This window comes from Budorcas taxicolor, chromosome 25 (genome assembly GCF_023091745.1).
Source record: "Budorcas taxicolor isolate Tak-1 chromosome 25, Takin1.1, whole genome shotgun sequence".
NCBI lineage: Eukaryota > Metazoa > Chordata > Mammalia > Artiodactyla > Bovidae > Budorcas > Budorcas taxicolor.
This window is the reverse complement of record NC_068934.1, coordinates 36,275,083-36,291,295: the sequence shown is the minus strand read 5'-3', so window position 1 is coordinate 36,291,295 and position 16,213 is coordinate 36,275,083. Positions and strand designations below refer to the sequence as shown.

Genomic DNA, 16,213 nt, shown 5'->3' with positions numbered 1-16,213 from the left:
AGGTGGCTGTTCTATCTTCCTGTGGGAAGCAGAGGCTGCCTGCTGCCCCCTTCTCCTCACCCAAGCTCCTTCTTGCACTCATGGGGCCTCTGTACTGTGTGGACACCTCAGCCCATGTGTCTCAGCTCCATCCACACCCCTGCAGTTGGCAATCCAGGCCATCTCATTGGTTTCAGGTGCCTGAATACAGTTAGAGGAGCCCTGGGTGGGAGATAGGACCCCTACGGGAGGCCATGCTCAGAGGAGAGACATGTGTGGGTCCTGGAAGCAGGTACAGGGCCATTTCCAAAGTCCAGGAGGCCTCACGTGAGAAGGGCCAGCCAGCATCCCTACAGGGTGCCTCTTGCCCACGTCTGATGACGACGTAGACATGGCATTAGGTTAGGGGAACTCAGTGGAGGGAAAGATGGTACTTGGCAGGGAATCAAGGAAAATCATGTAGAAGTGGTTAGGTCTTGGAGGAGGGTATGATTTTGACATGGTAACTGGGGGAGGTTGTATGATCTGAATATGCTCTCATTGTGAGAAAGATACGGGGGGAATGAGTGAGACAGACACAGACATGAGAAATTGTGGTGTGTCTATAAATTGTGATGTGGTATCTTAGTGACAGGAAATCGTGCTTGGAAACAAGGCCAGGAGGGTGGTTTGGAACTGAAGTGTGGACGACTTGAGTGGCAGACAGTGGTAGTGGGGGGTGGGGGGTTTATCCTGTAGACAGAATGGGTCCCTGTGTCTATCTCCACTAACTGGGGGGTATCTAGTGCACGGAAGTGGAGATTCCAACTTCTGGGATCAACTTCAGTTTGTGTTCCAGGTTAGCTTTGTGACACAGGAAAGTCATTGAGCTTCTTAGGTTTTTTTTTTAAAACCTATGCATTGAAGATAATTATACTTCCATTCATCTACTTTTCTAACAATTAAGTCTTTGGATGCCCTTGTAGATAATCATCCTTTTGAAGGTAATTAGGATTTCATAGTTATGATTGCTTTTCATTAATTCTGTTCTTATTTAAAATAGGTCTAATTTTAGGGACTTCCCTGGCGGTCAAGTGGTTAAGGCTCCACGCTTCCACTGCAGGAGGCATGAGTTCAATCCCAGGTCGGGGAACTAAGATTCCGCATGCAATATGGTGCAGTCAAGAATAAAATTTACTATTTTAACAGTTCTGCGTTCAGCGTTACAATTCCTGCGAGCATGATTTATTTTCTTCAGCAACGAGTTGACAGTTCACGCATCCCACTCTCTTTCTCTCCAGGTGGCTGGGCAGCCGCTGAGTCCCTCCCCACAGCAGTCTCAGCAGGGGCTCAGCCCCTCGCACGTCGCAGGTAGCTCCTCACAGGGCCAGGCCCTCCAGCAGCCTCCCCAGGGCTCCACGGTCCAGCACACGTACCTCCCCAACACCTGGAATTCCTTCCGTGGCTACTGTAAGTAAGGCTGGGGCTCCAGGGTGCAGGTGGGGAACCTGCAGCTACAGGGAGGAATTTCATCGGCTTTATCATCGATTTTCTGGATTAAAGGTTCATTAGCCATTTTCTACACTCTGTGGAGCTTGTACTCCGATGAGTTTCACGATTCACGCAGCGTCTGATGTCAGGGCCACCCCAAAATGACATTTTTCTGAGAAGTCAGGAATATTGCTGCAGCAAGTGTAGGCAGGTGGTTTAAGTAGTACAGTAGCTGCATTTAGGATTTGAGGTCATGATTCATCTCTTCTAGCCATGTTTATTGAAGGTGTATATATCAATCACTGTGCGAGGCCCTGTGTGTACAAAAAATGAATACTGACTTTCAAAGTAACACCACACAATAATCATGCTAACCAAGTTTCATTAAGCTCTTACTGTGTGCCAGGAAGGATTCTAAACTGAATCTATATCACATCTAATATCCACAGCAGCCTCCTAGATAAGGTATCAGTACTTGCATTTTATAGATAAGGCAGTTTGGACACAGAGTAACTCATCCAAGGAGCATAGCTACTAAACAGAGGACTAGAACCCAGGCAGCTTGGGTGCAAGTTTACACTCTAAACCAGCACACTGTGCTGCTCATCCTCACCAGATAGTCTTGGGCTCAAAGAAACTGTTGCTGCTACTGCTAAGTCACTTCAGTCATGTCTGACTCTGTGCGACCCCATAGACGGCAGCCCACCAGGCTCCTCCGTCCCTGGGATTCCCCAGGCAAGAACACTGGAGTGGGTTGCCATTTCCTTCTCCAATGCATGAAAGTGAAAAGTGAAAGGGAAGTTGCTCAGTAGTGTCTGACTCTTCGCGGCCCCATGGACTGCAGCCCACCAGGCTCCTCAGTCCATGGGATTCTCCAGGCAAGAGTACTGGAGTGGGGTGCCATCGCCTTCTCCCACTGTTATCTCATTGTTATTCAGTCACTCATTCGTGTCCGACTCTTTGCAACCCCGTGGACTGCAGCATATCAGGCCTCCCTGTCCATCACCAACTCCCGGAATTTGCTCAAACTCATGTCCATTGAGTCGGTGATGCCATTCAACCATCTCATCCTCTGTCGTCCCCTTCTCTTCCTACCCTCAATCTTTCCCAGCATCAGGGTCTTTTCCAGTGAGTCGGCTCTTCGCATCAGGTGGAGACAGATATATGAGTAGCTGATTTCAAAACCCTGAGGTTAGTGTTACCAGAAGCAGTTGGACTGGCTGCCAAAGGTCAGAACAAGTAGAAATCTTGGTGGGGACAGAGCTTTGGGTGTCAGCTGAAAAGCATGAGGCCGTTATCACTGAGGAATGGAAGGAACAGGAATAGTAACTGTTAAGAGCTCCATAGCAGGAGCTAGGAGAGCAGGGGCTCTGTTGGTCTCTGTCTTACTACTGACTTTGTTTTGGGGTCCATCTTGCTGTGATTGATCTTAGGCTGTGTTACGTAGATTTGGTGTGGAGACAGGCTCAAATGCTACTGTTTAGTTATCTTTACAATCTGCCCTAGTGTGTGTCAGGGAAGGACTCCTCCTCATGATGAATCCCAGTAATCCTGGTAAATAGACTGACATTTACACTCAGTTTCATTCCGGTGAGAAGAATGTGGAATGATGTCGACAGTCATGGTGGTCATAGTAAGAACTAGCATTCTAGCCTGGTGAAACGATCTGAAATTTCTTATTTGGAAAAAAAAAAGTTTAAAATATACAAAAATAGGAAATTCCCTGGCAGTCCAGTGGTTCGGACTTGGCGCTTTCACCGTGAAGGGTGTGGGCTCGACCCCTGGTTGAGGAACTAAGATCACACAAGGTGCACAATGCGGGGGGAAAAACCCCCCAAAACCATATATATAAACACAGAAACACACACACACACACAGAGAACAGTAATGAACTCCCCTGTACCAGCTATCTAGCTTCAGCACTTACCAGCTCATGGGCATCCTTGTTTGATATGTACCCACTGTCATTCTCTCCCAGTCCTCCAACTATATAATATCACCCATATCATTTCATCCATAAATGTTATTATCTATCTCTAAAATCAAGGCAGTGAAAACAAAAAAACACAACTCCAGTGTCATTATCACACCTAAAAATAAATTACAGTAATTGTTTAATACCGTCAAATATCCGGGGTTCATATTTCTGTGACTGTCTCATAAATGTTTTAACAGTTGGTTTTTCAAATTGGGTTCCAAATAAGGGCCATACATTGCCATCGATCATGTCTGTTCAGTTTCATTTAGTATATGTGTTCTTTTTCTTTCTCCTAAGTTGCAGTTAACATGTTGAAGAAACTGGGTCACTTGTGTTCCCTTCTGGATTTTGCTGTTGACATCTCTGTATTGTCATTTAAGATGCTTCCCTCTGTCTCTTTTATTTCCTATAGATGGGCAGTTATATCTAGAGGCTTGATCAGATCAGGTTCTGGTTTTTTTCCCCCCAAACACGCCATAGCTGTTGATATATACCTCCATCAGGAGGCATGTGACGCTTGTCTGTTTCCTTTACCCCGCCATTTCATTAGGCACTGCAGAGATGTGCTGTTCTGATGCTATCCCACTCTTCTTCTTTTTTAATAAACATTTATGTACTTGGCTGCATCAGGTCTTAGCTGGAGCACACGGGATCTTTTAATTGCGTCACATGGGACCTTGTTCCCTGACCAGGGATTGAACCCGGGCCCCCTGAATTGGGAGAGCAGAGTCTTACCCACTGGACCACTAGGGAAGTCCATTGATTCTATCATCCTTTATACACTTACTGCTAGGAAACTTCCATAATGAAAACAATTTTATATTAACTGTCAGGTTATTGTGGGGTATAATTTGCACAGGAATGGCAGGATAGATGCTTTAGATATTTGGCTCATCTCCTTAATTTACCAGTTTTCAAAATTAATGGATTGTCTCCTTGTATTATCTAATCACATCAACACAAGACTCTGAGAGCAAGCAAACCCGTGGAAAATGACTCAGGAGGGAAAGTGGTCACTGGTGAGATATTTGTTTTTACCACTTGTATTGAAATCTGAGACCACCGAACTGTGGTTCTTTCCTGTTTTTCAGCATCAGAGATTCAAATGATGACACTTCCCCCAGGTCAGTTTGTGATTACAGACAGTGGTGTGGCAACTCCGGTCACCACTGGCCAAGTGAAGGCGGTCACTCCGGTAAGCTGTGCTGCTTGGAGGGTTTTTCTGTTTCCCATGCTGCACCAACCCCGCCCTCCTCCCAAACTCTTCTTCCAGACTCTTCCTATCTGAGTTAGAAGTATGTCTTCTGTTTTCCCATAGTATCTGTGGTAAAATAGCACAGCTTATTTTAATTATTGGTTCACCATCTTTTCCTAGTAGGCAATGAATTCCTCAAAAGCTGGGTCCTAGTCTTTATTATCCTTAATGTCTTGCACAGGAGGCTGGGCTATAGCAAATACTCGAGAAAGATCTATTCAATTAATAACTACAGTGAACCTTCTGGATCCATATATGTATTTCTTGTGTTGTTGTTGAGTCACTAAGTCATGTGTGACTCTTTTGTGACCCTGTGGATTGTAGCCTGCTTGGCTCCTCTGTCCATGGGATTCTCCAGGCAAGCATACTGGAGTGGTTGCCGTTTCCTTCTCCAGGGGATCCTCCTGATCCAGGGATGGAACCTGCATCTCCTGCATTGGCAGGCAGATTCTTTTACCACTGAGCCACTAGGGAAGCCCATACATATAGATATATGTAGATAAATGATCATCTTTTCATGTGTTTCTTAGAAAGTATATGAGTCTTCATGATTGTTGATCCTCAAGTAGGGAGAGAATAATATAATGAATGTGTTATGAAATTCTTCCCTGACCAGGAATCCATACCCTCTGTTATGAGAACAGAGTCATACTGACTGGACTGCCAGGGAATTCCCTGCCATAAATTATTTTGTTGTATTGCACCTGCTACCTTTGTTTTTATCCTCACTGGGTTCTTCTGGCCTGCCTCTGGAAGACAGCATGTGTAAATTTAAATTAAGAAAGATATTCTTAACTAGCCTGGGATATTGAGATGTGCCCAGGGGAAGACTGATTACTGCCCAAGAGTCCTCAGTGTGTAACAGGGTAGTTTAGTGGCCTCAGAAACCTGGCTTTTTTTTTTTTTTTTTTTCCCAAATCACACCAAGAGCTCACCCATTTCTCAGCACATGAATTCATATTAACTAGACTGAGGAGAGTTGTATAACTCTGGAGTAACACTTTTGTCATGGAAACAGTAACTAATGTAAAATGGAATGGTCTCCTTGGCATGATGAGTGAAATTTTTGCTCTTTTTTGTGAGTCCCACAAGGACTTACTGACTCTTTTTAGGCCCTGCCACAGTATACACGGGGCTTCCCTGGTGGCTCAGTGGTAAAGAATCCGCCTGCCAGTGCAGAAGACTCGAGTTCAATCCCTGGGTCAGGAAGATCCCCTGGAGAAGGAAATGGCAACACACTCCAGTATCCTTGCCTGGGAAATCCCATGGACAGAGGAGCCTGGTGGGCTACAGTCCATGGGGTCGCAAGAGAGTCAGACACGACTGAGCGACTAAACAACAACAGTATACACACAAACAAGTTTAATGTACAGTTTTGGTCATAGATTATCTACAGCCCACCTATGAACCACTTAGGTGTCCATGGACCCTTGGTTGAGAACCAGCCCCCTCCAGCTAGAGAAAGACCCATTCGGGAAACTAAATGCTGATCAGAGAGTTGCTGTGATGAGCATGGATTCAGAACATATGTTCCAGATAAATCAAATTCATATTTGGCTGTGGCTTTCTCTCCGGACAGTCCTTGGAAAGGCTGCTATCAGTTTTCCTCTGTGCCTTTTTTCTCTTTCAGTCTATATAGTTGACCAATCTTCCTTCTGACAGACACATGTTTTCTTTAAAAATGTTAAGGTAGCTGACATGGAGATGTTTTTCATCATCAGAGGGAAAAATGAGGAAAAATTAAGACAGTGTATGTCTTCATAAAGTCAAATTTTATTCAATGCCAAGGACTTAGTATTCTAAGACTGTGTTCTTCCTGTTCTGCTGTAAAATGTCTCTCATTTGACAGCAGCATTTAAAAAATGATTTCACTTGGCAAATTAAAATTTGGGAACATTAATTCTTACTTTAATTTTGCTGGGTCTTTCAAATTCTGAACTCTGGGAACCATTGATCTTGACGTGGGGTGGGGGTCATTCTGCCTCTTTAAGGATAATTTAACTATCTCTTCTTTGATCCATTTTGTATTCACCTTTAGACATTAATTGATACGGTCACCTTATTTTATGAATTTCTAAATTCTTAGGGACAATATATAGCACATTTCCTTTGCCAGGTAGGTTACGATCATGGTGCAAATTTCTGTACCTGATGTTTCTCACTCTCAATTGGTAGGACAACTAAGGTCCTCCTTTAAGTCATCTTTGTAGTCTACTTCTGTGGCTGAATCATCCCCCGAAAGGACTTAGGTAAGCCATCTCCCCCCATAGATGCCTATTTGGGTTCCCCTTATAACATTTCTTTGCATATTCCTTCTCTCCTCCGCCCCCCACCGTGGCTCTCACTCCGACATCTGGCCTCAGATTTCTAAAGATCCTTTTCTTCCTGCTCTAGGGTCATTATGTGTTATCAGAAAGTCAATCAGAATTGGAGGAAAAGCAAGCATCTGCTCTCTCTGGAGGAGTCCAGGTTCAGCCAGCTGCACACAGTGACTTGGACCCCCAGACCACCAGCCAACAGCCCACCCAGTACATCATCACAACCACCACCAACGGGAATGGGAACAGCGAAGTGCACATCACTAAACCCTAACTCCTACCCTCAAGCCAGAATCAAGCAGTCACATCATGTCTTTTCTTATTCATATGTCTGGAAGCTTCTGGCACTTACAACTCCTTTTTAAGATTTATCATTCACTCAAGAGTTTGGAAATCACAGTTTCAATCCTCACCAGGGCTTATTTTATCAAGATCATCTTTACCAAGTGGACTCTTCAAACCCTAGGAGTTCCCGCCATGGGATGGAGGTCATTCAGATTTCAAGATGGAAAAACTTTGCCTTGCTCTTGAACTGGTTTTTTAACACATGGATAAGCCTTACTTTTCCTTTGTGGAAATATTAAGTGATGTATTGTATTGTACCAAAGGTGGAGAAAGGATGTACCAAGTCCACGGCCACTGGGCTTCTTAATCCCAAGCCACAGCACCAAAGGCAAAGGGGCATTTTGTAGGCGCATATTAGGTCAGAACTGCTTCTTCTTGTGAGTTTGCATTTTCAATAATTTAACAAAGGGAGCCCACTGAATATGAAAATTACAATGATGAAACCTTATGATTATCTGAAGGAAAAACTGTCATCTAAATTTTTCTTACTACTGATTTTTAAAAAACTTGCCATTTTGGGGAAAAGCGCTTTTGGGCTCTTGGTAGTGCTTTGCACAGACCCTGGTCCTTAGCAGATTAGGTCAGAACCTCGTGTTCTGACAGATCTTACTTTATTACTCCGCAACTGTGGACTCCCTGTACAAGGAAAGGTTGCTTGATGTGAGCAGAATTTAAACTCCCACCTTAAAGCTTGGCCTCCTATTCTCTGGTTGAACTTGTATGAAGGAGATACTGGAGATGACAGTATCAAGGAAAATGGCTAAAGCAACTATACAGAGAGTGAGAAGCACTGAGACCTCATCCTGCCTTTCAGGATCCGTTTACCACTCATTGATAAACAGGCGAGCCCTTGCTCTTCCCAGGCGTACCTGCAACCCTCCCTCACAGCGTGCAGTGTATTTTAGTCCTTCCAATACTGTCTTAAAATGAACATTCTTTCAGGTTGGATGGAAAGGTGGTCCTCCTTATTTCCTAACACTTTAAATATATTGCAGTTCATCTGGGCCTTTTGGTAAGATAACTAACTTCACACCTTGGGGAAAAATTTTTAAAGGTGGGACCATTTATAATGTCTGTTAGGGCAATTATAAGGGATCTAGAAGAAACCCAATCTTCATATTACATTGTTAGTTGGGAGAGGGAGAAAATTCTGCCTCAGTGATAGTTTTTCTTATCATTGTTCCTGTTTGGGAGTCTTAGTAGCTATGAATTCAGTGGGGGAAGGTATTTCCCTTCTTTTTACTGTACATTCCGGTTGTGCACAGAAAACATTGCAGAAACCAGTATGTATTTTAACAACTTTTTGTGACATACATTTTTAGAATAATTATGGAAATGGTAGAATTTATCATTCCAGAACAGGAAGACTGACCTTCAGTTTCAAATAACTAATTTATTTTATTTACATTTCTGGGTAAAAACTGGCTCTACAAATTAAGAAGTATAGTAGCTTCTTTATGGTAAAGATACCTTTCTGAAAAGTAAACCATTCTATTGAAGTAACTTTACTAATATGTAGATTTTGCACTTTATTCCTGAGACCTCATTCATGTAGTTAGCCCTGAAAATTTAGGCGCTAAGAGAACCTGAGAGTTCTTAGGTAGTCGTGTGGAAAATGAAAACGGACTCTGTTTCTTTGGTAACAAAGAGGTAATGCTGATGTTTTCAACAGGAAATACAGACTGTGTGTCACAATGTAGAGATCCTGAGCCCCACAGTCCTCCACTGTGATGATTACAAATGCCCTAGTGTCCAGCCTCAAAAGATTTGCGAGGTAAAGAGTATCGGGCTTTCCCAAAGGTCCAGTTTAGTTTTTTGGCCCTGTTGGGTTCCTTTTTTATTTGAACCAGCAATGTACCTCCCTCCCCTCAGGTATAACTTATTGACTAAGATGGAAAACGATCATTGAATGGAATGTTCATTTTATGCCAGCTATTTCAAGTTTTAAAATACACAGAAGAGAAAAAATATTGTGGAAGGACTTCTGTTTCTTTCCCATCGAAGTTTTTTTCCTCTTTTTTTTTTGTCCTTATGTGGAGAAAGTAAGGACTCTAGAACTATTGATAATTTGTATATTATCAACCAGAGATGCAGGTGTGGCAGTTGAGCCAAACAACTTTGCTTTAAGATCAGGTATTCACATTTATTTTAAGGTAATGGATTTTGAAAAGGACTTGGATTTGAAGAGATGGCAGATGGTAAGCCATCTAAGACTCAATTTGAAAAAAAAATTTTGTTGCCACTGTTTATACTGTGGTCTCTCCTAGGACACACTGGCACTGTAGCCTTCAGTGCAGTGTGGAAATTTTGGAGTAGGTTACATACAGATTTTACATTTTTACTGTTTGGTTTGTGCCCACATAAACAGATATTTCATCATGTAAACTTTCTGTTCTTCTGGAAAAATCTATTGTTTTGGTCTTCTTGAATTGTTTTCTGATTTGGAATTATACTTTCAAAAAACTCTTAAGACATGTAGGGCTAAAAAGCACTTCATGAGATGCTGAAGCTGACCCACAGGTTGGAAATGTTGACCCTACCCTGTTATTTAAATGTGAACATTTATGTACATTCAGTGAGTTATAGTGTTAATAGTCTTGTGCTACTCAGCAGGTGTAAAAATTAATAAATATTTTTTTTAATAAACATCCTTCTTGTTTGTATGTGTACAAAATACAAGAGCTTCTGATAGTTACTTTTTTTTTTTTAATAGTACAGCTTACATTGTTTTGACTCTTTAGTTTACCCTGGTGTGGTCAGAGACACAATGTCTGGGAATTTATGGATGACAATATGGAACGTTGTTCCCCTGCCCTTTTACTTGGTGGTGTGTAATTCCAGACCCCTCCCAGCAATCTAAGGGGCAGAGTACATCATGAGAAATGCTGGGCTGGAAGAAGCACGAGCTGGAATCAAGATTGCTGGGAGAAATATCAATAACCTCAGATATGCAGATGACACCACCCTTATGGCAGAAAGTGAAAAGGAACTAAAGAGCCTCTTGATGAAAGTGAAAGAGGAGAGTGAAAAAGTTGGCTTAAAGCTCAACATTCAGAAAATAAAGATCATGGCATCTGGTCTCATCACTTCATGGGAAATAGATGGGGAAACAGTGGAAACAGTGTCAGACTTTATTTTTGGGGGCTCCAAAATCACTGCAGATGGTGACTGCAGCCATGAAATTAAAAGACGCCTACTCCTTGGAAGAAAAGTTATGACCAACCTAGATAGCATATTCAAAAGCAGAGACACTACTGTGCCGACTAAGGTCCGTCTAGTCAAGGCTATGGTTTTTCCTGTGGTCATGTATGGATGTGAGAGTTGGACTGTGAAGAAGGCTGAGGACCGAAGAATTGATGCTTTTGAACTGTGGTGTTGGAGAAGACTCTTGAGAGTCCCTTGGACTGGAAGGAGATCCAACTAGTCCATTCTGAAGGAGATCAGCCCTGGGATTTCTTTGGAAGGAATGATGCTGAAGCTAAAACTCCAGTACTTTGGCCACCTCATGCGAAGAGTTGACTCATTGGAAAAGACCCTGATGCTGGGAGGGATTGGGGGCAGGAGGAGAAGGGGACGACAGAGGATGAGATGGCTGGATGGCATCACTGACTCGATGGACGTGAGTCTGAGTGAACTCGGGGAGTTGGTGATGGACAGGGAGGCCTGGCATGCTGCAATTCAGGAGGTTGCAGAGTCGGACACGACTGAGCAACTGAACTGAACTGAACTGAAGAGGCAGGCGTGCAGTCAACAAGGGAACAGAGACTGGCTTTGTTTGGAAACCAGTATTTTCCAAGCAGGGAGGAACACTAGTTTGGCCTGCCAGCTTGTCTGACATATTTCTATGCAGATAACAGAGGATGGTCCCTGAACAACTGATTGGAAGTAGCTGTGTAGTAAAAAGTTCGAAGCCGTTCAAAATAAAACCTAGTGAGTTAGAAGAAAGGGGCCTAGGTTCTTAACTATCGAGAATAGTTGAGAGAAAGTATAGTAATAGAGAGAAGGCTATCCAGTTTGATTTAAAATGTATTTTAAATGTGTGTGTACTTTCTTTCCGGACGTCGAGGATCCAGGGATGGGAGAGAGAACTGGGGCCACGCCGGGGTTAGTTGGAGCGGCACAGGCTCTGATCAGCATTCTCGATGAAACTTGAGAAATCACAAAATAGGAGCTAACAGCGCACCACGTGGCTGGTACAAAGATTCTTGGATGGAAAGTGCTCAGGTGCCAGGAGGAGGATATTGCGCTCTGCAAACGTTAGCTAATAAAACTGCATTCCCTCACTCGTGCTCCGGAGCTTCAGCTCGCGCCAGGTAAAGACTGGCCACACCCGGTTCGCCCTCCGGACACTTGTAAGTCTAGTGCGATCAACGAGCCAGACAGCAGCCCTCTAAGGTCCAGCCCTGAGGGCTCTCGGCACTACAGGCTGTTTGCCTTCCGAGCCCCGCCCCGGCACCTCCGGCCCCGCCCCGCGCAGACCCGCCCCTTCCGCCGCCCGACCCCGGAGCGTGCGCGCACCGAGACGCCTTGCGGGAGCGAGCGCGTCCGGTCCGGGAGCCCGCGGGCTGAGACGTGCGGCGGGTTACGAGACCCGCTCCCGCGGCGCAGGTGAGGGAGGGCCGGGGTGGCGAAAGCGTTAAAGTGTTGTGTGGGGAGAAGGGAAGGAAACAAGCGGTCGGGTGTCCGAGGGTCGCTGCTCCCTCGGGCTCGAGGCAGGGGAGCGGGCGCGGTGGGAGCTGGGCGGCCTGGGTGGGTGGGGGTTAGGGTTAGCGCGGTGTGGGGGAGGGGCCATGGGCGCGGAGGTGGCGCGGGACCCGGGCCTGGGGGCTCTGGAGGGGTTTGCAGTTTGAAGCGGGCGGCTGCCGCGGCCAGAGCCTGGGGTTTAACTTCTGTGTTGGGGAGGGGCCGGGAAGGAATGTTCTCCCAGGTGCAGAGGAAGGGCCTTGGGGAGAAAGGCCTTCCTGGTTGGTCAAGCAGTGCAGGACGCCGCAAGAGTTAAAAACCCTAAAAAAACCCCTTGGCTTCCGGGGTCCTGACCCTTTGGCAGCTCCCTGCTTTTTTGTGTTTTGAGATTCTCTAAAGAAGAGTTGCAGGGCAAAGGTTGCCACTCGGATAGATTACATTTAGCGATCCGTTCAGTGTAATTGAAGAAACTGGTGAGCAGTTTGAGAAACAGGTGGTTCTCCTAAGAGTCAGGTAAAACTCTGCAGCTGTTACCGTCTTCGGTGCCAGTTCTGGTAAGAGGGCTTTATTCTGAGCATCAGGTTGCATCTACTTTTTTTTTGTTTGTTTTGTTTCTAAAGTTTTGTTAAAGGCAAATGCCATGTGCTTTCTCACCGGTGTCGGTAGTTTAGGCATCAGAAGTGTTCAAGATGCCGTCCTTCATCGTGTAGTGAAGGATGATAGGACATAGTCCCATAGGGGACCACGCAGCTGCTTTGCACAAGAGTCTTTCCACTGTATCATTATGTACATCTGACATCTCTTCCAGATTACTTGAAATGATTAGCGGAAAGGTGCTTGTTTTAACAGTAATATTCCAGGCCTGCTCTTTATCTTTTGAGAGTTTTTCAGAATGAGAAGTCATTACATGACTGCATTAAGTTATATAAATGCATCCATCTGGAAATGATTCACTGCAGGCTTCCAGGATTGGAAATAACTGTAGAGAGGACCAGAGGACCAGGTCCTGCTCCTCTTCATCTTAAGTAAGGAAATTGATAGCTGGTTAGGTAAGATGTGCTCAGAGTCGCTGAGATGAGACTAGGAGTTTGGTGTTTATTAAATCTGTTTTTATTCCTTTCCATTTGGTAGGAATCAGAGTTGGAGAAGGGATTTAGCAAATGTTTGTAGAGTGGCTGAGTTCAGCCTCCCCTTGGACCAGTTGTTAATAACTATGGCCTCAGCCTTATGAGATGCTCTCTGAAAAAATTTTCGTATGTATGTTTCTAAAGGTAGCCAACAGTGTTCACTTATTACAGGAAGGAGAAAAATAGCATTATATTTACATGGTTATACATATCAGCTGGACCAACTGAAGTGCATTGGCCACTGTCTTTTAGTGTTAAGAACATGGATTTGCTGTCATGCACACCTGAATTTCAGTCCTATCTCTGGGATTGGGCAAGTTGCTTATCTATTCTGATCCTCGGTTTTAGTATCTGTAGTGCAGATACAATAACCCTATCTTGCACACTTATAAGAATTAAATCAGGTACATGAAAGGCCTGGCACTTAATAGGCCCTCATTAAGTAACTTAGTGTTACTTTCTGAACTTCACTAGTCTCTGGATTTTCAGTCAATTCTTTTGTGAAGGAACAACAAAGAGTTGCTTAAAAAACAATATTAAGTAAACTATTTTAGTGTTGAGAGATTTCAGGTGTTGGTCGCTAAGTCATGTCTGACTCTCTGTGACCCCGTGTACTGTAACCTACCAGGCTCTTCCGTCCGTGGAATTCTGTAAGCAAGAGACTGGAGTAGGTAGCCATTCTCTTTTCCAGGGGATCTTCCTGACCTGGGTATCAAAACCTAGGTCAGTCTTGCATTGCAGGCAAATTCTTTACCATCTGAGCCACCAAGGAGGCCCCCAAAGTAGTGAAAGTGTTAGTCTCTCAGGGAAGCCTAAATGGTGGACTCGATCTAGTTACCGGTTAATCTGTAAGTCTCATTTTGCTTGTGTGTAAAATGAAGGTATAAGAAATTCTGTTGACTGGGGAGTTGCTGCAGAACTGTTCTGAGTATTGGGGGAGACCTACTGGATAAGATGTGAAATTCTGATGAGGATATGGTGAGAGGGAGGGAGAAGAGCTGTTTAGCAGAGGTTAGGGTTTAAGGATAAGGTAAAAAGGGTTTAAGGATAAGGTAAAAGAAGAAATTAGAGATTGAATATTTTCTGGGTTGGATATTTTGTGAAGGAATATTTGTGTCAACAGATCCCTGGGATTTCTGCCTTTGTGTCTCATGGTCTGACTGCACAGATTTGTCTAGCTTAACCTGTGGAACGTAAACAATGGATTCCTTGGACCACATGCTGACGGATCCCTTGGAACTGGGCCCGTGTGGGGATGGCCAAGGCTCGCGGATCATGGAGGACTGCCTCCTGGGGGGCACCAGGGTTAGTCTGCCTGAGGACCTTCTGGAGGACGTGAGTAGTGACATCCACACCGCTGTTTCCTTCTGAGTTCTTCTCTGCAGTCTTTTCTACACTGTGCAGGTTTTCAGGATTTTGTGCTCCCTTCTTTCTGATTTTCTACATTGCAACCAGAGCGATGTTTTAAGTGTAAATCGGTTTAATATTCTGATTAAGGAAGAAAGTATAAGCTGCATTCTACATGTTTAATGACGTATTCACTTGATAATATGGCATAAGCCATATTTTCAGTTCAGTTCAGTCACTCAGTCATGTCCGACTCTCTGCGACCCCATGAATCGCAGCACGCCAGGCCTCCCTGTCCATCACCAACTCCGGGAGTTCACTCAGACTCACGTCCATTGAGTCAGTGATGCCATCCAGCCATCTCATCCTCTGTCGTCCCCTTCTCCTCCTGCCCCCAATTCCTCCCAGCAATGAGTCAACTCTTCGCATGAGGTGGCCAAAGTACTGGAGTTTCTAACAAGACAATTTTCAACAGTTCGCTAGGTTTTTTTTTTTTTTTAATTATTTGGCCGCTCAGCCTGCGGAGTCTTGAGTTCCCCAAGCAGGAATTGAACCTGCACCACTGGCAGTGGAAGCAGAGTCTTATTATCCACTGGACCGCCAGAGCAGTCCCAAGAAGTTTTATATTTAAGGACAGAATTATGTGTATCTTTTATATTAGATGTTTACCCAAGTTGTGAATCACGATACAGAATGCATACATTATCTGTCCATAAGGTAACCAGCTTTCTAGTCAATTAATAGTTCATTTCTTGAGGTAGTATTAATAGTGTGCTTGTGACCACTTTTCACAGTTGAGCTGTGCAGTCATCATTGGCTACCATTTATTTAGTAGCTTATTATGTGCAAGGCACTAGGTACACTGAAACATGTGTTTATTTGTTTATTTTGCCAAAGTTCAAATATATGGACAGGTATAGAGTATCATACGGTCAACATCCATGCATTCGATTTGGGGAGATACTTTCATTTAGTCATATTTGGTTCAGGTTTTTCTTTCATCATATGTTAAAAACTGTAGATAAAATTAAAGCCACCATTTTGCCTGTATTGCCTCCTTTCCCAAAGTAATAGCTACTGAACTTGGTATATGTCTTTCCCATCCATGTTTTCTTTACATGCTCTTTCAAGTAAACCTCTGTATGTCGTTCAGGCAGCCAGCAAGCACTTGTTTTACCTAAGTACCTGCTCTATGCCAGACGCTGAGATGCCACTAGTAACGTGGTGTGCAGAAGTAGGTTTGTGCGGGGAGGTCTTAGGGAGCCGGAGGTGCTGTGCTGCCTGCCTGCTGAGACGCCTGCAGGTGGTTGATTTCTCGGTTCTCTCCTGCTTACACCCTTCAGTGTCTCCCTATTGTTTGTCCTTGTCATTTAGGATAAAGTGACAAGTACTCACCGTGTTCCTAGGTCCCTCGCTCCTGTCTTACTGTCTGCTGCTTCCCTTGCCCTCTTTCTTCTTGCGCTTCTTGATGTTGCCTGGACTTCTGTTTGTTTATTTATTTACTTGGTTGAACTGGGTCTTATTTAGGGTGGAGCGGAGTCTTAGCTGATGGACCGCCAGGAAAGTCCTCTGAACTTTTTTTTTAATTAAACAGTGAAAGGTGTCTCACGTAAGAATATATAAAGCGCACGCACATATATATGGAGTTTAAGCAGTAATAAAACACCTGTGGAGCCCCCACTTGAATGCCGACTCTCCTCTTCTCCCTCGC

The 16,213-nt window shown here is 44.3% G+C and overlaps 2 protein-coding genes across 5 annotated transcripts in view; both read left to right on the top strand.

The window, feature by feature from the left end:
- PRDM10 (PR/SET domain 10) overlaps positions 1 to 7,339 on the top strand; it is a 60,157-nt gene extending 52,818 nt beyond the window's left edge. The window contains exons 20-22 of the mRNA XM_052661819.1: positions 1,260 to 1,428; positions 4,519 to 4,622; positions 7,077 to 7,339. Coding sequence (XP_052517779.1) covers positions 1,260 to 1,428; positions 4,519 to 4,622; positions 7,077 to 7,274 — 471 coding nt within the window. The 3' untranslated portion in view covers positions 7,275 to 7,339. The remainder of the gene's footprint in view (positions 1 to 1,259; positions 1,429 to 4,518; positions 4,623 to 7,076) is intronic.
- Positions 7,340 to 11,863: 4,524 nt separating this feature from the next.
- The window catches only part of NFRKB (nuclear factor related to kappaB binding protein), a 34,543-nt gene continuing 30,193 nt past the window's right edge, over positions 11,864 to 16,213 (top strand). For all 4 annotated transcript variants that reach the window (XM_052661857.1, XM_052661856.1, XM_052661858.1 and 1 more), the window contains exons 1-2: positions 11,864 to 11,953; positions 14,279 to 14,490. In XM_052661857.1, the coding sequence (XP_052517817.1) occupies positions 14,356 to 14,490 (135 nt within the window). In that variant the 5' untranslated portion in view covers positions 11,864 to 11,953; positions 14,279 to 14,355. The remainder of the gene's footprint in view (positions 11,954 to 14,278; positions 14,491 to 16,213) is intronic.